General features: G+C 36.0%; 2 protein-coding genes across 2 annotated transcripts in view; one reads left to right on the forward strand and one right to left on the reverse strand.

Moving 5' to 3' along the window:
- The window catches only part of GALNT5 (polypeptide N-acetylgalactosaminyltransferase 5), a 44,239-nt gene extending 35,953 nt beyond the window's left edge, over positions 1-8,286 (forward strand). The window contains exons 8-10 of the mRNA XM_032355630.1: positions 107-187; positions 2,960-3,121; positions 6,102-8,286. Coding sequence (XP_032211521.1) covers positions 107-187; positions 2,960-3,121; positions 6,102-6,242 — 384 coding nt within the window. The 3' untranslated portion in view covers positions 6,243-8,286. The remainder of the gene's footprint in view (positions 1-106; positions 188-2,959; positions 3,122-6,101) is intronic.
- Positions 8,287-12,460: 4,174 nt separating this feature from the next.
- Positions 12,461-20,167, reverse strand: ERMN (ermin). Its single transcript, XM_032355631.1, has 3 exons — positions 19,668-20,167; positions 18,925-19,017; positions 12,461-15,568 (listed from the first exon to the last, which is right to left on the reverse strand). Exons 1-3 carry the CDS (start codon positions 19,906-19,908, stop codon positions 15,051-15,053), a joined length of 852 nt encoding a protein of 283 aa, XP_032211522.1. The 5' UTR covers positions 19,909-20,167; the 3' UTR covers positions 12,461-15,050.
- Positions 20,168-21,517: the final 1,350 nt, after the last annotated feature.

Here is a 21,517-nt window from a genome sequence, read left to right on the forward strand (position 1 = left end):
CTATCTTTTAACCTTATTATAGTTTTATAGTCTGTGCTTTCTGAATGTCTTGTTCTACTCTAAAATATTTTTTTTCTTAATGCATATTTTATATTTTGTTCCCTAGCTTATTAATGTGGCCTTGGGCAAATGCATTTCCATTGAAAACACCACAGCCACTTTGGAAGACTGTGATGCGAGCAGCAAGGTACCCGCTGGGCTGGGTTTTCTCTCTCATCAAAGACACAGTTGATAGAAAGCCCAGGTGTACCTGATAAGTGCAAGTGTGGTACATTTACTGCTCACTTGAGAAATTCATTTTTGCTGTACAAACAATAATTTATAAATTGCTGCATGATCATAAGGTTGGTGATAAGGTAGCCCACCACTCAATGTAAAGATAGTGACTAAGGGAGTAAAATTGTGCATACCAAAGTCAACCCACCAGGGACCCAGTTGTTGCTCCATCACTTTCAAGTGTGTTAACATTGCAAATCCTTTAACTTTTAGGTAAACAGCAGTTATAACAGAGCCAACCCCTAAATCAGGTTTGCGGATCAAATTATGTCATACAGATGAAGCATATAGACCAGTACTTAACCCTCAGTGCTCCATAGACATTTACTGTTCTAATAATAAAGACAAAAAATGTGAAAAATAAAAATTACATCTAAAGGAAAAATAATAAAGGAAATAAAGGCAGAGAATATTTTCAAATAATCTAAGGGAGCCATTTTGTTGATTCAGTTCTCCTGAATCCATATTGAGAGTAATGCAAATTACATAATCCATGATCCATGGTGGAAACCCTTCAACAATCACTGACAAACTCAGAAAACAATGGGAAGGGGAGGAAGGAGAGCCGGGGAGACCAGAGCAGGGACTCTGCCGAGCTGGAGGTGAGCTCTGAGTGATGGTACCTCCCTCTTCAGTGTATGTTCCCCACCCATTCTCATTCTGTGCAGATATTATTGGTTTGGATGCCAAATAGAACTCATAGAAACATCAATTCATGAGTAGAACTCAGCTTCCTAAAATTGTAGATCACTCTTTGGTAAAGAAATTCTTTTGTGGTTAGAATCTAGGTTGCCCCAGGCTTACCTATTTGCTTTGACTTAAGAGATATTGCTTCTATTTCTGACCACATCTCCCCTCTACCTCTGAATTAAAGCGGAAAAGACATTTTTGTCCTCTCTGCTGCTACAATTCAGCTACGGACTGTAAACTTGAGGCTGAGGAAGCTCTTTCTTAATTAGGAAAGAGAGGAGGTAGAAGGAAGAGAAACGTGTCAGAAACCCATTTGAAAGATACAACTCATATTAACAATTCAAAGAGGAAATAAAATCATAAATTGCAAAAAAAAAACCACAAGTAGTCCAAATTATATGAAAGTAAGGTATTATTTAATTCAATCCATCAAGACGCATTCTTCTTGTGATTTTCTGTACCTGATTAACCAGGATTTTATCTGGAGATCCAAGTTGTGGTCTGGATAACCACTGAGGCTCTCAAGGGGAAACTGGGAGGCAAAAGTATGAATACGTAGGCCCTGCTTTCCACAAACCCCCATCTCCCTTTTTGTCTTCTTCCTCATTTTTAGCTTGTAGTTTGTTTTAATAACAAAAAGTAAAGGGACTTGGAGGAAGTTAATTTATTTTGGCAGAATTAATGAAGTTTAATACCAAACCAGTTTATAGCATTCATCCAAAAAATCTCGAAAGGAATAAAGGCTGAGGATTGAACCACCAAGCCTTAACCTTCACTTTACCTAGAAAGTCCCCTTAGCTATTAACTTTTCAACCATTTGAGATGTCCCTTTTAAAGGTAATGCCTAGCTTCTCTTAGTAGCCATATAACTTCCTTTTATTATGACATAAGACCATGCTTCTCAATTTTTAATGTGCATACAAATCACCCGGAAATTTGTTACAATATAGATTTCTGATTCAATAGGTTCCTGGTGGGGCTGGGATTCAGCAGTTCCAGCCAGCTCCCAGGTGATGCTGTTGTTGGTCCAGAGATTACCCTTTGAGTGGTGAGGTCTAACCCAATGACATACCTGATGATCTAAGTTAAATCTCAATTACATCACAAATGATTCTCTACACAAAGGCATTTAGATAGATTTTTACCAGCCGTCTACTTTTTTTATGTTCACATTGGTGAGAAACAACAAATTTCCCGCAGACCCACAGACTTAGAATAAATTGACCAGGCAGATGATACTAGGGTGTAAGTAACTGGAAAAATTACTTAAAAAAACTGAAAACATGGTTCCATTACCTGAATCAGTATTTATTTTAGACATTGGCAACTCCCCAGAACTGGACTTCTCCCAAGAGTAGTTCTTACAAACCACAGGATGCTAACAGAGCAGAACCTGATAATTCTTTCTGCTATCAGCAAAGAAAGATTTTTAACCTTTCTTAAAATAGGAAAATTTTTTTTAGCCTTAAGAAAGATTTTTAGCCTTTCCTACAAAACCTCCAGGAATCCAGTAATCTGGATAGTCTTAAACAAAGAAGCATAATAATTTCCACCAAAGCAATTTAGGACTGTGACTTGGATCTCCTTATGGCCCTAATGGCTACAGATGGTTCCACTACTTCAAGCACCAGGCTTGTCTAGGATTCAGACCACCTGAAATAACCTCCATTTGCAGATATACACTAACTGTACTAAATAATTATTATTATTGCAGCTCACATTTATTGAGGGCTTACAGTAACTTCACAGTCATTACCTCAACTCTCTGAGATACTCCCTATTGCTATCCAACTTAAAAATAATAAAAATGAAATTAAATATGGTAATAATATACCCATGCTGTCAGAATTGAAAGTGGCAATACTGGGATTTGGGTACAAAACATTTGACCCAAGTGCCTATATCCTTAGCCATCGCTAACCAAAATGTTTGGCAGAGACCCTACCTGTATCTGCTGCCTAAAGTGACCTTCTCCTTGTTCATTTACCGACAGCTTCAACAATTCAATTACACCTGGCTAAGACTTATTAAACATGGAGAGTGGTGCTTAGCTCCTGTGCCTGAAACCGGGACCCTGAGGCTGCACCCTTGTGATAATAGAAACAAAGGGCTAAGATGGCTGCATAAATCAACATCAGTCTTCCAACCAGAGCTGGTAAGTAAAATATGGGTACCTCTTCTTTATTGCAAATCCAACTTCCGGTTAAATGGGACATAAAACTCTCATTCTCCGCGTCCTCAGTCGGAAGCTTTCAATGTGTTTATGGCAAAAGAGGCAGTGTAAAAAGTTCATACAGAGAGATAAACAGATATTTTTGCAAATTGTCAAGTCCTTTTTTTCTTTTACAAATTTATTTCAAATTTGTTATTTTTTAAACACAAGCCACCCGTTGCTTTGGTTATATTGCTATCAGCATCTTTGTTTCTATAAGTCATTCACTTCAGTCAACTAACAATGCCAAAGATCCTGCTTATGGGCTAGAACTGGTTCTCCCTGGTTATCAGAAAAGCCTGAAGGAAAGTATATAGGGAAAGCAAGAAGCAGTGTTCTTCCTACAAGCTTTGCACTTTAGAATGACTCTGCTTTTCAGCGTTCTAACTCTTTTCCATAAAGGGAGACTTTTTCTCACCCCCCACCTCCTCATTCCCAGAGACCTGGGCCTCAACAGGTGGTGGAGGCAGCTCCCACCTGCTTGTCATAGGAGCTGACGGTGTGCCTCATGCACTTCCCAACATCACATTCAGTGACATCACCCTGAAAGCTTGAAACCAGCCATGGTGGGAGGAATTACACAACCCTAAGCTACTAATCGAGGGATGTTTTTCCAGAGGTCCAATTATTAATACGTACCAGTCCACCCCTGCTATATACTATTCACCTTCAAAATGATAAATGTTAAAGTTCTGATCGGTTTCCCCAGTTCTATTTTAACAAGATACAAAGTGATAAGTTTTGGTGTAAGATCTTGAGGTGACAAAAATAATTTCAGGTCAACCTTCTTAAACTTTCTATTATCTCACTGCAAGTGACCACCAAATCCACAAAATACATTGGGTATACGAAGACCATCATTTTGCTCAGGGTTGTCGCCAAAGTAAGCACTTTGTTTCCCCCTTGGAGTGCATCCATTTCTTTTGATGTCACAATCAGTGACTACTCCCTTCATGGCATTTTTCTTTCTACTTGGGGTCAACATCATATTTCCCAGTCTTTCTCCCTTTCAATCTTCTCTGTTATATTTCAATTCCTTTTGGGCATTTTTTTTTTCTTTTTAGTGATAATGACTACCATTGAGTTATTTAGGAAAATTAGGAATTAATAGTGTACCAGTTACTAATTTTATGTTGCATAATGTTGGAAAAATCCATAAACATCTATCAAATATTACCTTCTGCTTCCTTAACCTTATGCCAAAGAAAGCTGGAGGCTGGGCCAGGGGTGAGAAAGGATGAGAATGAGAACACATTTTTAATCTCCGGAAATGAGTCTGTTACCAGAAAAAAATTCAAGCTAGTTAGAGAATATGTAGGAGCCAGCAGCCCTTAAATCACATAGGTCTTATTTATAAACGGGGTTGGCCCCATTGAGAACTTAAGCTCTCATTAGCTGATTTTCATATAGGCTTAATTTTGGTCCCTCTAAATGGCAAGCCAATTAGTAAGACAGTAATTTAATTAAGATGGCAATAATTCAATGTTTCCCGATGCTGTTTGTGCTTATGAATTTGTAGCATGTCACACAGCTGTCTTCTTCTGCCTTAAGTTCCCTTTTCCATGCTGCTAGATGTCATGGAGATTAATATCTTGATAATAGTCTTCCCTATATTTTTAGTATTTTGGTAATTTTCATACTAAACCTCCTGAGTCCTCCATATCTTGTAAAGTCTTTAAAAAATAAACAGAGAAAAAGACTGAATAACAGGAACATGTCTTTCCCTTTAGCATTAGGAATTGAGAGCTTCTTAGAAGGAAATAGGGTAACAGTGAGTTTGATCCTGAATACCAACGAATTGTTAAAATTATACATTTCTAATCTGCATTTAAAAGATATTCTCTAGGCCAGCTCACTCCAAGTGTTATGGATTATAGACCCCTAAGAGGAAATTCTTTCATAGGTAGTTCCTATGTACTGTGACATGGAATGACTCTCCACCACTTGTCCCTTCATCAAGTATCTTTAGACTGGGGACAAGTTATTCAATTACCTCTTTACAATCCACTAGCAGAATGTTGTAGATAATCCAGGATGATTTTGCTCAAGGCCAACTCCTTTACAAAACCATGAGCATACTCAAACATCATATTTCCAAAGTCTTACAAGGATGACAGTGGTTTTGTAGGAATATCTTTAAAATACACTATTATGAAATTACCCCTATTTGTTATATTTTTTAAAACATTTCAAAATAATATACATATAATTAAGATTATCTTTGTCCTAGTCATGGAAAAAATGAGAGGATTAATAGGTGAAAAAATTATAAAGTCATGAGCAAGTTCTAAGTTGTTTATCTATTATTTCTAGGATATTCAATAAATATTAACAAATAATAGAACTCTGAAATACCTTTGATTTTTTTTTTTTTAATTTCCAGCATAACCTTTGATTTTTTTTTAATTACATCTGGATTTTCTGAACATCAGGCATTACATATTATCAGATATTATGGTGGATAGCTTATAAATATATACATAATTTCTGGCACTTTGTATTCTAAGTTTGCTTTCAAAGGTATGAACTTAATTAAGAAATTAACTGACTCGCTTTTTGTGATGGTTGTTTTTTCATGACCACCATCAGTTAAAGAGCCATCGTCCATCAAATATAGCAAATGCCATATGGAATTATTTCTTTTAAATAATACAGTTACCAGACCCATCAGAAAATAAATCTTTTGTTTCCTCCCTAAGGAAGTCATAAAAGTCTTAAAAGCCCTGTAGCTTGAAGAAGTGAGAAGTTAGTTTGAGATGGAGACAAATTTAATACAGTCCAAAGACTATATTCATGTTGTTCATTTAGTTCAGAAGAATTCCTAATAAATCAAAAATAAAATTTTTTTATTAGTTTTCATTTCTTTATATTTCAGTTGTCAAATTCATTCTGTGGCTCATTCCCAGATCCCTTTTCTTTCCAGGTGAATCACATTGTTTTTGGGAACTATCATCAGTTGTTATGCTTAGAAGGAAACGTTTCTCAGAAGACCCTGAAAGTTGCTGCTTGTGACTCAGAGAAGCAATACCAAAAGTGGAAATTTGAAAAATATTATGAAGACTAAAGAACAACTAATATTTTTTATCTAGTAAACCCATTAGACACTGTGAAAATGACAGTGGACGTAGGGACTGTATTTCTCCATGGTAGTTTACATTTTCAAAATTAATGGCATTTGAATAGGAGATTTAAAAACCCGCAATATTTGAGAAACCAAAAGTGAGCTCAGGGAAACAACCTAACATTGAACTGGAGCCCGTCTTCAGCTCTAGGTGGCCTTTTGAATTGCATGCTTCCTGCCCTGTGCTGGATGGACCTCAGCCTGCAAACTTCCCCATGCAATCAAACATGTAACAGGAAACACAGGAAATGAAGCCAAAAGTACTTGAGGAAGTACAATGATATTCATGATGACTGAGTTGGATAATAACCAGCTCTTTTGGCCCATAAGTAGGTATAATCAATGAGAACCTACTCTTTTATTTGCTTTTTTTTTTTTAATTAAAAGTTGAGTTCCAATGGCAAAAAGACGTCAGAAACACACAGCTGTCATCTTGGTGAAGTCCCTCCCAGCGACACGCCTGCGCACCTAACAGTTTGAATGAGTATCGGTTATCATACTACTCAATGGTAGGACTTTGATCTAGATGACTACATAAAGGTTTTTGTTTTTTGTTTTTTGTTTCCCAATCTGAGTCAGTGGAAAAAATAAGTGAGGAAGTCAAATGTTTATTCAGTTCCAGATATGGACATGGTTTCAATTCATTTTGTGCTTTTAAAGCTACACTTTTAAGAAACGGTCATACTAGTAACTTTTAAGACTTAGGTGGATATTTTAAAAAAGAAAAAAGAAAAAAAAAAAGGCAAGGAGAAAGAGGCTAGGCCATAAGGCACTGTAGTCACCAGAAAGGCACCAAAAATACACTTAATTGCAGTGTAATGTAAGACCAAATAAAAGGAGCTGAAACGAATAAAGCAGCGACAGAGCACTAACAATTATTAAAGATTTATACAAAATATGACTTTAGATTTAACAGCATTCACAAGGATGAAATATGCTAAAAGTAAGCTCTAAAAGATTTCAAAGTAGGAATAAAATGAAATAAACATAATGAAAGGGGAAGAGAATGAGGTAAGAAACCCTCTGGAGGAGAGTTAAGAAAAAAATTGACCTAGACTTGCCAGAAAAAAAAAGGAATCAGGCACCTCTGTGGGGTGGGGCTGAGAGATAAGGCCTTAGGTGCAGGTCTGATGATAACATTGATAAATCTGAGGAAACAATATCTCATCAATCCACATTGAATTCCTAACCTTACATATGCCAGTATTTAGGCATACCAAAAGAGAGTCTAGAAATCTTAACATCCTTTATATTCATTTTTGGTAAGAAAACTGATGCCCTGAAAACATATTACATAAGAGTCCTACACCAGTTAGAGATGAGGATAACAATTTGGATCTCTAGAGACAGGGCTCAGTTCACTGCCCCAGGCCGCTGGCCTAAATAAATCTGTTCCACAGCATTCTTAAGAGAGACATAAACATTTTTGCTGGGTTTGGGTGTCTGGAGGAAAACCATGCTATATGCTTGTTAATATAAAAATGAAGCTTTGTTCAATTGAGCTGGTGGTTAAACTGGGCATCTTTATTTAGTTCTGACTTCCTATTTAAAATTTAATTTTATCTCCCAATTAATTGCACAAAAACAGAGCTATAGCTATGACTCAGAAGGGGAAAGAGTTCTGCCTATTTGCATCATATTTAAGATGTTTTATTTAGATAATTGACATTGCAGATGAGATAAGAGAATGACTAGAAAATGAGATAATTCTTTTCAAAACAGAGCCATATGGGGGATAAAACACAAGTCAGTTGCCAAAGGACTAACTGAATTGCTGACCAAACCGAATGTGCTGAGTGCCTCATACAATTTTTTGTGTAACTGCAAAAATGTTGAAAGGTTTTTTTGCCCCCTGTCTGAAGACGCTTTTTATTCAAAAACAGTTTCCACAAAACACATCAAGTCTGTTCAGAAAAAAACAAATTATGGTTCGGAAACACTTACCTAGGGGCATAGCAATGAAAGAAATTAAAATGTTTTCACAAAAAAAAAACTTCTACAGTCTGTTGTTCAGAGCGTGCTCTTCCTGACTTCACCTTGACTTAATACAAAGCTATATGGTTGTCAATATAGCAAAGGATTGTTTCCATACATGACATGTTTGTTCTTGGAAAAATTTTTTAAAAAGAGCTTTTCCATGTATTTGCTCAACTACTCTTAAGATGCAAGGAACTAGTCACAAATTGGAAGTCTTATAGACCTAAACGTCAGAGTATTGACTAATTGTGAAATCTCCTACCAACACTTTTTAAAGCATTACCCTCTATATTTTGTTTTCAGAAGACTAAAATAAAAGTGTAAATGCTACTAGGCCTCTGGTACGTCTAGTGAGAAACCCCTGAGTGGGACACATTAGGGTCCTATTCAACCCTAAATTCTTTTTTTTTTTAGATTTTTTTTTTTTAATTTATTTGACACAGAGAAAGAGATCACAAGTAAGCAGAGTGGCAGGCAGAGGGAGAAAGAAGCAGGCTCTCTGCTTAGTGGGGAGCCCAGTGTGGGGCTGGATCCCAGGACCTGAGCCGAAGGCAGAGGCTTAACCCACTGAACCACCCAGGTGCCCCAACCCTAAATTCTTTAGTAGGAGGCTGTGTTGGGAGACATCAGAGTATTCCGTGGGTTGGCTTAAGTCATTGCCTTTTCTTAGAGAAGTGTCTATACGTTTTGTTACTTTAAACACAAGCATAGTTTCGGTATTTTACAGGACTTATTTGATCAAAACCTAACTTACCAGACCATCTGAGTGCTTCTGAACTTTTTGGTTTGCACCATTCCTTTCTCTTTTTCAGCAGTTACCCAGAGCTTCTCCCTGAAGGATGACACAGCTGTTGTTGGTACAACCATGTTTTATCACCAGCATCAAATTTGCTCAATTCTGCTTGCTGACATTCAATCAGCTGTCATTCACAGGGCCAAAAACCACCATATGCCACAATCACAATGTATTGTTAGTGTCTCCACAACTAACTTGGAAATATTCTCTTAAATAAGGAAACACCTTGCTTATAGTATTGCCTTAGGTATTGTAGAGGGGCAAAGATATCAGTTATAGTGTATAGGAATTCAAATTCTCCAGTCAACCCTGAATTTATGAATGGTTTAGGATGATTTTCAAGGGATTCTCATGCAAAGAGAGTGGGGTTGAAGCAGGCCAGATAGTACCATCTTTATTTAACAACTTTAACTTCCATGTTCAAACACAGAAAAGAAATTATGCCTCAGATGAGGGTCCCAATATCTTTGGTATAAACAAGGAATTTACAGGGAATAAAGGGAAACCCGATGAGAACTGATTATCTTTTAGTACCTGTCATGTGCTAGGCACCAATTGTTCCCCATCTCACCGTTGTGCACAACTCAGAGAGTTAGGTCTTAACTCTTCTCATTATGCAGACAAAGAGGATGGCTGAGAGGTATTTTATCTAAGAGCATCCCACTAGTAAGAGATTAAAATCTAGTTTCCATTCTTTTTTTTCCTGACTGGAAAAAAAAAAAAAAAAAAAAAAAAAGAAGGACAAGGAGGAGGAAGAGGAGGGGGAAGGGGAGAGGGAGAGGGAGGAGGAGGAGGAGATGTAGAAGAAAAGAGTCTCATGCTCCTATGACTTGTTTTTTTCTCTAAGTAGGGAAGTCAGCTCAGGTGGGCTCAGTTAAAATCCCTTTATTGTGAAGTCTTAGGTCTCCCTTGGTTGTGATATAGAGGCTGCACCCTTTCTGTTAATCACCTAAGTGTGGGCTTAAGTTTAGCTATCCCCACATGCTTTACAGTGGTCTATCTCCTTGACTTCATGCAGGACATAATCTTTTCCATTTCCTATAATAAATATGAGAAGGAGAAGCAGACATAGAGAGATTGCTTCCCCTTAAATAATATTGCCACCTCTTTCTTTCCCCAACCATTAATCAAAGCCGACAGATTGCCCAATTTGAACAGAGGTGGGAAGTAAACATTGAAGAGTCCTTTAATTTAAAATACGAACCAAAACCTGTAACTTTTACTTCATTGTGTAGATTGTCACCATAGTGCTTTTACAACTTTTGTGTAGGTTGTTTAAAAATTGCTATGAGCCACAAGCCTTGAAATGAGAAAAGGAACACTAACCAAAGCTAATGTACAAAATATTTATTTTTGGCAAACAGCCATTCTGTGGACAAGTTTGCGTAAGCTATGTAAAGTATTAAATACTGCTGATGAGGTTTAATGGATGGTATTTCAGGTAGGTGTTGGAACCTTAAAGAAAGGGGAAAAAAATCCCGTCACAGTAAGCAGATTCAATGCCTCTGTTTTCAACCTAATGGGTCAACTAGGAGTTATCATTCCAATTAGGGTCTCCTTGCAACTTTATGTGAATCATTGTTTTGCAAAAACACAGGAAAGTTCTCATTTTTCAGCAAACAGAACAACCTCTAATATGGTGAGTTTCTAATGATGACAGTTGCCATTAAATAAATAACAGATAATATCTTTGAAAACAGAGGCTTTCTATTTTATTATTGATTGATTGGTATTTACCAGTTCAAGAATTTCAGTTATAAATATCTGTATAAAATAAAACCTTTATATTAGATATAAAAACCAATTTTTTAAGGGACTAGATTATCATTACTTGACCAAAATGCATCTATCTTTGTAAATATATATGTATATATACATACATATATTCATATAGAAAAGTATGTGTATATATTCTTATATGTGTGTATATATAATTATATCTAGGAATCTCTACATTTTATGCTTTGAAGAGGGAGAAAATAAGACCAAGACTTCCTGCTTACAAATATAAAGAAAACTATGAAATGTTTTTGGATAATTTTAATTCTTTTAAGTGCACAATTTTGTCTGCATCTGGCCTTCTGTACAAAAGTATCTCCAGTGGACTTTGACTCTGGGTATCACTTTCCATACTTGAAGGGAGTAACCAAACTCTAAATCATCAAGATGCTTATACATTTCGGATTATGCACATGTCTTAATTCTCCTCCTTCAAACAACTGCCCAAACATTGCTAGTATTATACATATTAGCTATTAAAGGTGGACAGAAAAATAAGAGAAGGCAAAGGTCAGATTAGTGAATTTTCTTATTGATTCCCTAAAAACTTCTGTTAATGGGACAACAAGATTGAAACACTGGAATATAAAGGAATTTGGAGTTAAGTTGAACATTTTGAAGTAACCAATTTTCTGCCTCTACTCACTGATGTTATCATAAAGAAGGAATCAAATATGTAATTTGAAGTCACTAACTAAAGATTCAGGTTACTTTCCAAATTCATTTCCAAAACTCTCCCACACTGGCAGTTGATTATGAGGCATTGTCCTTTGATTTTGTAGTTTGCCATGTATCTGTGGGGTGATTTCTGCTGTTGATTACTACCTGTGTCATTGTGTTTATGTTGATTGTGTGGCTGAGTCACTTCGTGTTCCTCATGAGCTGTATGCACATTTTGGTATTCATATTTTTTATGTTACTGTCTGATATTTTAATATTGGCAAATGTTTGCTACAACTTTTGACATTACTTTTTATAGCCCTCTTGTTTTTATAGAGCAATGAAAGTTAAGCCTTTAAAAGTAGTTGCCTTTCTCACATGGTCAAACATATTTCTTTTTTATAATACTCTGGTGCTTCATCTTTTTCCATAATTCTCTATTATTACTTATTTTAAGTGTTTTTCCTATCACTTTGAAAAACTTAAATGTCCGTTCTTCATTTGAAAATGTGCCAAAAGTACTAGCCCATGTAAATAGGCAGAAACAGTTACTATAAAAGTGTCAGCATGGTTTAAATGTATTTCCTTGATGGCTAGAGAGAGATACATATGTGTTTTTCAAGTTGTTGAAGTTAAGTTGTATCTAAACAAGAGCTCAGTTCCTATAAAAATAATACAAATTTTTCAGGAACATTAGGTATCTACCTGCCAGAAGTTTTTGTGTTTCTTTTTCTTTTTTTGTTCTTTTTACAATCATTTTAAGACCTTTTTGAAATAAATAATGCTTTTTGGATTTAAATAAAGTGTTCTCTTGATTTCTAAAGCATCATTTCTTAATGGTCTTTAGTAGCTGCTGATATGCAAGCATTCTTCCTAAATTTTAAAGGACAGCAAAAGAAAATAAATCCTTCACACCAAAAACAAGGACACACACTGTTATTGAAAGCAAGTCAGACACAGCAGTTCTTTATTTAAACTGTAGACAGATGATAGGTGGATTCTGACATATCCCATGTCTTCCAATATAGCATTATAGGAAAAGTAAATTTTATATTGACAAAGAAATAGAGATTTTATTAATTCATATTCACCCCAAAACTAAGAAAAATTAAAAGTCATGTAAGAAATAGCAACATTCTCACAAGAAATCAGTTCCCCCTCCTACCAGGTACCAGAGACCTTCTTCCATCCAACCCGAACCTTAGATCACAAAAGCAGTAAATCTGCCAGTATTATTACCAATTTGTGTTCTAACTTGTTCTGTAGGAATGTCTAATATGTTAAATATCCCTCATGAAATCAGAACCATACCTTGCCTTTCCTAGGTTATGAAGAATCAAATAGTCACCTAACCCCATCATGTTGCTTCTGATCACTTTAACTCTGTGGCCTTAGTGTAAGATGGAAGCATCTGGGTGTTAATGTCCAAGAGTAGTTTCAGTGCTCTTTTGTAACTGCACTGCCTCATCCATAAGCATTAAGCATTTGCTCATTGAACATACCCTGAAAAAGTCTTTGTGGACAGTATCTTTCATGCTTGGTTAATTAGATTATAAGAGCACAAAGCTTTGAAGGCCAGTGTTACTCTGTACTGGATCCCCATAAGAGCCAGTAGCTTGACTATGTCACACCATAGACCACCCAGTTCACTCAGATTCCATAGAAATTCAACACTTCTGTTAGAACAATTAAAAATAGAGGCTCTGTTGATGGTAGGTTAACAATATGCTCCTGTTCCTTGATGGATAACACAATACTGTGCTTTGAAGTTAAGTAGAAAATTGTAGGGCTCATCAGTAACCCAGAAAAGAAAATAGGTTGCCCAGGTGGAACAATTTAGAGGATCTAAATAAATAGGAAATTGTCTGAGTGCACCAATCTTTTACCTAAATTTACCAATAAACACCTGATTTTCTCTGACTTTCTTCTGAAAAACCTGCATCATCAAGAATGAAATCTATAGGTTCTACAAATGAAGAGCAACAGCACTTTTACATGATCAGGTTGTGAAATATCTGTTTGAAAGAATAAAAGAAGCACTTCAATCTTGAATTCAAAATTGAATCTTGTAAACAGTAAATAATAGTAAATGATATCCTGGAAATATATTATGTGACCAGGAAGAATTAAAGAAATTTCCATTAGAATGTGTGGGATTTGTTACACATAAATAAGCAATAATCTAAGAAGGCCTAACCCGGGTTTTTTCACAAAATGAAAAAGAAATAAACAAAGGGTTGAATAGTACAATGGAGACTGTATTACATTCAGACAATAAGGAATTGTCTTTTTATTTGCAGGGCCAAAAATATCTTTATCTGTGGTGACAGAAAGTTCAGGGTGATATATATGGAAGCCTGAAATGAAAAATTATGAAACTATCTAAGAATAAAAATATAGACTCTCCCTTTTCATAAATATTTAATACATTATTTGATACACTGGCTTGAGTGAAACTCCATAGGCACAGTTTTAAGCATCTTGATTTGGGCTGAGGTCCAGTAAATTCTATATTCCCAACGACTATCAGAGCTTTCTTACTAAAAATACATGCTCACACTCTACTTTGAAAATATCCTAAGATAATTATTTCTATTTTCATAGTAACTAGTACAGTTATGACTAGAGTTGTCTTGGGTTTCTAAGGAAAGAAAATTATTCTGAGATACTGTTAATAAGAGAAAGTGTGGTAATAGAGAAGGGTATTTTCTTAAAACTGTGCTAAAGCTGTCATTTTCACTTTTAATGACTTTAACTGTGCTAGACGAGATTTTATTTTCAGTCACAAAAATAAACTATCTGACTCCTTAGTCTATTGCCCACCAATCTTTTAGTGCCTCCCTGTATCAACCTCACAATGGATTTTATTCATCTTGACTGCATAAATCCAACATTTAATAACAAAATTTTCCTGACTTGACAACTGCTCAGCCCCTCTAGTGAGAAAATTCAGTGAATGGTAACACCTAGGAAGAAGGCCTATACAGATTTTTCACTCTGTAGATGCCAAGGAAAGCCACTTAAAATCTTTTCTGAAGATAATAGGAAAGGCAAAACATTTTGGACAGCTTATTGCTAGTGTCTATAAAAACAAGTTGAAATGAAATAGGCTTAATACCAGACTTTCTAGCACCCTCAATGTACAGGAAGAAAGATACCAAAAGAAATACAGGTCATTTCTCATAGTCCTCTTTCATTTGATGACTGTATTTCTCAGTGTTGTTACTTTTAACAAGCCAAATCATGCCAGATTCTCTAGGGGTGCTTGCTGTTTGCTGTTTAGTGCTTATCACACAAGGCCATATTAGTGAAATTTTAAAAAGCAAATGCCCATGAATGAATCTAAAGCTTTTTGACTTGAGGTTACCAGACTGAATTTTGTCTAGGATTATTTCCATATTTTTCCTACAGTGAAACAGAGGTTAAGCTTTCACATCTTTAAAGGGGATGACTCAAATAAGACATGCAAAAATGTGTCTCAGGAAAATAGAATTAGATTTTGCTTTAGTGGGCAGGAGAATTCCTCAGTTCCATTTAATTTATAAATGCATCATAGACTCAAATTCATCAATTCTCTGCTTGGTGTTCCCCTTCCTGATTTTCCGATAGGATATTGTATTGTATCTTGAATAAGCATTTCTAGAGATATCACTCTTCTTCCCAAAGGTTGGCTGCTCCTCAGGCGTCACAGGTTGGGAACTGGGGCTGCTCAGTGGGGAGTCCTCATTTGCATCACCTTCCCCTTTTAATTGAGAACCCTCTTCATTTTTTTTCTTAAATTCTATCACTCGAACTTCATCTTCATCATCATTGCAATCATCGTCATCATTATTAATTTCTTCATCCCAAACTTCTTCCTCATCCTCATGTTTAGAATGCAACACATCAACTTGGCTAGGTTTCCGAAATCCCAACCATTCAATTTCAGCTGCCTGGAGAGCTTTGTTCTTCCCATCCTCCTCTTCCTTCTCTTCTAGAAGTTGTTCAGCAATCCTTTCCTTCTGTCTACTTATTTCCTGGTTACTGATGCTCAGAGGAATCTTCTCCCATTGATGTCCTGTAGCAAAATCAATTGATAATTGAGATACCCAATTCTTTTTTTTTTTAATTTTATTTATTTACTTGACAGAGAGAGAAAAATCTCAAGTAGGCAGAGAGGCAGGCAGAGAGAGAGGGGAAAGCAGGCTCCCTGCTAAGAGAGAGCCCTATGCAGGGTCCAATCCCAGACCCTGAGATCATGCCCTGAGCTGAAGGCAGAGGCTTAACCCACTGAGCCACCCAGGTGCCCTGAGATACCCAACTCTTATTCTTTAAATTATGTTTCTGGACAATCATTTCCCTATACATACCTTATAGGATATTATTTTGTGGGTTAATAATATGTTTTACACAATAAAATGGGTTGTACTATCAAATTAGTTTGGAAAATATCACATTAAACACAGTTAAGTAAGCCTCAGAATTTACACAAGCCTTTAAAATGCCAATAAATATTGTGGATCTCTAAGAAGTTGATGCCTCAACTTCATTTGACCATAAAACATTTTTTTGTTGTTGTGGACTGTTGTATCTAGTGAGACTGATGTTCCTTAGACAGACTTTTAAAATCCTGTCTAGTCTGTAGTGACTAGAAATGTGAACATAGAAAATAAAATATTTGGACCTATCTTTTACACACACACACACACACACACACACACACACACACACACCACATTCCTCAAGGAGAATTAGAAAAATATCTCACAGGAGAAAAAAGGTTTTCTTCTAGTAGTAAAAACAATGACTCCTCCCAACTGGGCATGCTCAGAGTAGCGCATTCAGTATTTGCTACCATGATTCTCAGAGTTGTGCTAAAGTACCAGTTGTGGAAGGAGGAGCAGGAAGCCATGGGTGGTCAGGGGTCCTATGTTGGGCTAACAGTGACACCAAGCCCATCAAAGCACACACAATGTCATCTAAGATCTGCCATTGATTTCTAGAGAGCCAGACTTTAAAAATCTTGTTGTGGTCCTCTCTATATATTGGTAGATTAGCCTGTTACGTTAGACATATCCCTACTAACGACTAATTAACTCAAGTTGTTTGGTACCGTGCAGTGACTTTTACAAGGCTTAATTCATGTCAAATTTCACTTTTCAAACAGATCACATCAGCATATCCTTAACAATTGAGTTTGCTAGAAAGAATTAGAGTGGAGGTTGTTCTCTGGGCTTTCACCTCTCAAGGGGCTACTATGAGAAGCTTCAGTCTATGTGTGACTTTAAAATATTGTCTAGATTGTGTGCCTTGTCAGGCTTCCATTTCTTCATCCCAAACTTCAGTCTAGTCACCTGTAGTGTGTTGAAACTACACTACAGTAGTGTGTGTTGTAGTGTGTTGGGTATTCCCTTTCAACACCATAAGAGTCCTTAAATAAAGTGAAAGGCAGTGTTTGTCTTTGTCTTTCCCCATCACAGCTTTCTACTTTCACTGAAAGATGTTCAAAGTCCATTTCCATTCAAGATTTTTCATTCTCTTTTTGTGTTTGTTTGTTTGTTTTGTTTTCCCAACACAGGGATCAGATTGTATACTTACAGAAAGAGATAGAAGTCCTAACTGGTTGTACACAATTCCTATTGGGTTGTTGGTGCCCAGTTAATTTTCTTTACATTATAAATAAATATACATTAGCATGTTTTCTGTAATCTTAAGTAAGCTTTCTTTTATTCTATTTTTTCCCATAAGAGCCAAAGAAGCTGATCTTTTTGCTCACACCATGACTCAGGCATGGAGTTGTCATGCATGAAATTACTTCTTGAATTTAAATTATAGTTTTTCCTCAATATTTTTAGCATCTTGCTGTTTTTCAACCAAGGAGTATTCTCTTTGGAGACTTTATAGCTGTTTGTCATTGTGAAAATAGAAGACACCAACATGTGCCTTACAGGAAAAGCATATGTTCCACCAAACACAAAAGAATTCATTCAGGGAAAAATTCACCCTGACACCATCTACTTAAAAATCCAGACTGCTTTCATTCTGTATTTGACAAAACAAAAGATCCTAGCAAACTGTTACCTCCAGTGGATTTCCTGATCAGATATTTGAAGGGGTCTCTGAGCACCTGGGTGGTGCATTTGGTTAAGAGTCAGACTCTTGGTTTCAGCTCAGGTTGTGATATCAAGGTCATGAGATTGAGCCCCCAGTCAGGCTCCATGCTCAGCTCAGAGTCTACTTGAGACTCTCTCCCCCTCTCTCTCTGCCCCTCTCCATTATGTGTGCATGCTGTCTCTCTCCTAAATAAATAAGTAAATCTTAAAAAAAAAAAAAATTGAAAGGGTCTCTACATGCACTTTGAGATCCCTGCCTGTGATAACTTGTTATATTGGAAACAGAAAGATAAGGGCAGAGAAATTATTTAGTTCATTTCATGGAGCTTAAGGCTTAAGTTTTATAAATTACCTGTGTTAACATAAAAGCTTAATAATAGTTGTTCCTTACTACATTCCACTGCTACATAGGGACAGCAGATAGTCTGGGAGGTATCCAGGCAAAGTGGACAAACCCCCAAAATTGCCAGTCACATCCCTGTCTTGCTTGACATCTACAATTTTATGTGATGTTATAATATTTAAAAAAAAATAATTCCATATTTTGCCTATTAAGGTCCAAGCTAAGCTAAATTGCTCAAGGTCTAAAGAACCAACTTCAGTTTTGAGATAAGATGCTTATGGCTGCAAAAGAAGAAATGAGTGATTAATTAATACATGTTTATCCTGAACCTGATTTGGAAATGGCTTCAACATAGGTATCTTCTTAGAAGTAAAATCTAAAAGGCTTTGTGTTTCTTAGTCTCTTGAGTTTATCTGAAATATGTCACTTAAAAATCAATGTTCTTTTTATTGTCTCATTTTCTGAAAGAACACAATTAAAATTACCTTCATTACCTGGTAGATTTCTTTAACAAGAATTAGATAGCCATTTTCAGCTTACATAGAAGCTTAGAATTTTTCTATAGATCAAATAAATTTATAATATTATTTTAAAATGTATATCAATAGTAAGCTTTTAGGATAAACCCATTTTTAAAACATTTATATTTCACAAGGTGCCTGACACAGATTTCGAGACACTAAATAAATCTTAGTGGACTGACTTATTAAGAGACTGATATCATTTTGTCAGGTCAAGGCATGCCAATCAGTTAGACCAACCTATGCAGTCTCAGTCTTGATGCTTCTGGAACACTTTTTAAGGTGAAACCCACAGATAATCAAGACTACTCTCTTATCTGCCTATAGCAGCTTTGAGCTTTTGAAGGATCTGTCTGGATTGCTTTTTCAACATCACACTCACAGAACATCCCATGCAAAAACTACCATCCATATTCAGTCAGACAACGTCTGTGTACAAAATGGAAGTTCCTCTCACCTTCTCTGAATGTCATTTCATCAACACTTGTTTCTTGGAGAGAAAGATCCGTGATAGCCTTATGAACAATAAAAAGATTCTCTTCTGGTTTTTCTGGGGGGAAAAAATACTCACAAGATTAATACTATATTTAAGCAGTTTAAGTTTAAATAAATTATCAATTTAGACTCTAGCTACATAGATCGATTTGATTTGCAATTGTGTTCACTAAAAGTAACTGTTTCACTCTCCCAACTCAGTCCTTCATTGGTTCCTACTTATAAACCTAAGGATAACCTCTCCTTTTCCATCTAGTAAGTTATAGAACCATGAATTCAGACAAGTTCAGGTATATTTCAGAAGGAAAACTTGAAATGCTGAATTTTCTTTGCTTAAAAAATATCGGGGCTGTCCATAATAATAATAAATAATATAGTGAACATTTAACCAACACTTAGTAATCCTCACAACAACGCTTCAAATATCAGTACTTATATTTCTGCTTTCTGCTAACTGGGAAAGCTAAGGAGGCTGGGGGAGTTGTCCAGGGTCTAAAGCTATCAAATAAATAAGCCTGGAATTGACCTGAGGCAGAGGGTTGGTCCTTAGTTATCCAGCCCCAGTAGAATAAGAGACCACATTTGGGCAAGGACATGGGTAGGAGGATGGACAGCACATTTCCATCATAACAGTTTATCAAAAGAATTACAAATGAGTTTACAAATTGAATTGAACAAATCAAGGAGAAAGGAAAAATGCTTTACCTTTTAGAATCTTCTCATCCGTGGACCAGTTGCCTACAATATTCCCTTGTAATTTTTCACTTTTCTCTTGATTTCCTTCTGTGGGTAGGTCTTCAAGAGGGGGTTCTACACGGTAGTATGGTGGGGTACCATCCACATCACTGGCTTCCTCATTTGTTTTAGTGATCGATTGTTGACCATTTTCGGGTGGTGTGTCCCCATTGCACTCAGCCGGACTGAGTGTCCCTGGAACATCTGTCATAATGTAGAGTTGAGTCCAAGGATGCAGAGAGAGCTATGAGGAAACTGAGTGTAAGGATCCTTGATAGATGTGTTCTCTCCCCTTCAAGTTCTGTAGTTCCAACTCCTACTCTAAGAATACAAAGTATTTGCTTCAGTACCTGGTATCAAGCTGCTTTTCCTAAAGGTGTCCAGATAGAGCTTAGAACAGAAGCAACAGGATTTGTCAGATTTGCCACCAGCCCAGAAGCAAGCATCCAGCCAATCACCACCTTCTTTGTCTCTGAGCAGCCCACTTGCTGAATTAATGGCAGCATTTTGATTTACATAAACAAACAATCTGAGGCAATCAGGCTTTTGTGTTGGCCTGTAGAAGGGGACTTTCAGCTTGTCAGTCCCCCTCTGGGAACAGAGATTTTTGTCCCTTTTCATAATGGCCCTTTGTCATTTTCCTTGTAACAGGAGCCACAATTGTTCCACAGCTTTAATCCAGAGAGAATGACCACCTTGAGGCATATTAGTTCTGTGTAACCAGCTTAACATTTCCAAACGGATTTTGTTCAAGTAAAACCTTAGCTATTTTGTAGGGGATAATGGCATCGTTTCTTATTCATTAAAGGATAAAATCAGCTTATCAAAAACCTGTAAATAGGACAACTTTATTATAAGTGGTTCTGGCAGCAGATTCCATGATGTGCTTCAGGAGCCCAGAGGAAAGACCTAAGGAAAAAAAACAAACAAGAAACTCTACCATTTTCCAATATCAAAAATTTTACATTTAGATAATTCATTTGATCTGTAGCTTCTTACTCTCTAGTTTATTTATGTTTATTAAGGCCCAAACTATCCTTTGAACCCGTAATATAATTTTCTCCATGGAGTTTTCCCTTTCCCCTATCAGATTTATTCTCAATATTCCCTACTGATGTTGCATGATGCTGGTAAAATCATATAGCACCAACATAGCCTGCCCTTGGGGGAAACAGATAATTATGGAAAATATCCACTACTTATCAACCTTTACTTTTTAATTTTAATTTTAATTTTTTTAATTTTTAAATTTTAATTTAAGATTTTTAATTTTAATTGTTTTAATTTAATTATTTAATTTATGACACACTGAAAACTCATTAAGTTTCAATGGAAACACATTAAAGATTCACATATTATTTTCCTTGTGATATTGAAAATATGAATTCAAATACACGTTCACAAACAAAATGTGCAAAATTTTTTCATGGCAGTGAATAATTCACTAATTTGTTTTCTGTTAGAAACAAAATGAAAACCAACTTCTTAAAAGTTTAGGTTCTTTTCCATAAGAAAATTTGACTCATGGTACTCCAATAATTTGAGAACAGGAAAAAATTCCTTTAAGACTTAAAGGAGACAGAGCAATAACATCAAATAAACTGAAAAATAAAAGTGTTAGCTTGAGAATAAACTCTAATAAAACAGTGTGATTCCTTGTAAAGTAGATCAGCATTTTCTAGTGATTGGTTATCTAGATTAAATCTAGATAAAATCTAGATTAAAACCATACGAGTTGCTCTGACAAACAGGAGCAGAAAGATGGTAGTTTAATGTCGCCAAATGCTTTAAAAATAATTGCTGCATTAGTTTCTCAGACT

The sequence above is a fragment of the Mustela erminea genome, chromosome 8, assembly GCF_009829155.1.
Source record: "Mustela erminea isolate mMusErm1 chromosome 8, mMusErm1.Pri, whole genome shotgun sequence".
Taxonomy (NCBI): domain Eukaryota; kingdom Metazoa; phylum Chordata; class Mammalia; order Carnivora; family Mustelidae; genus Mustela; species Mustela erminea.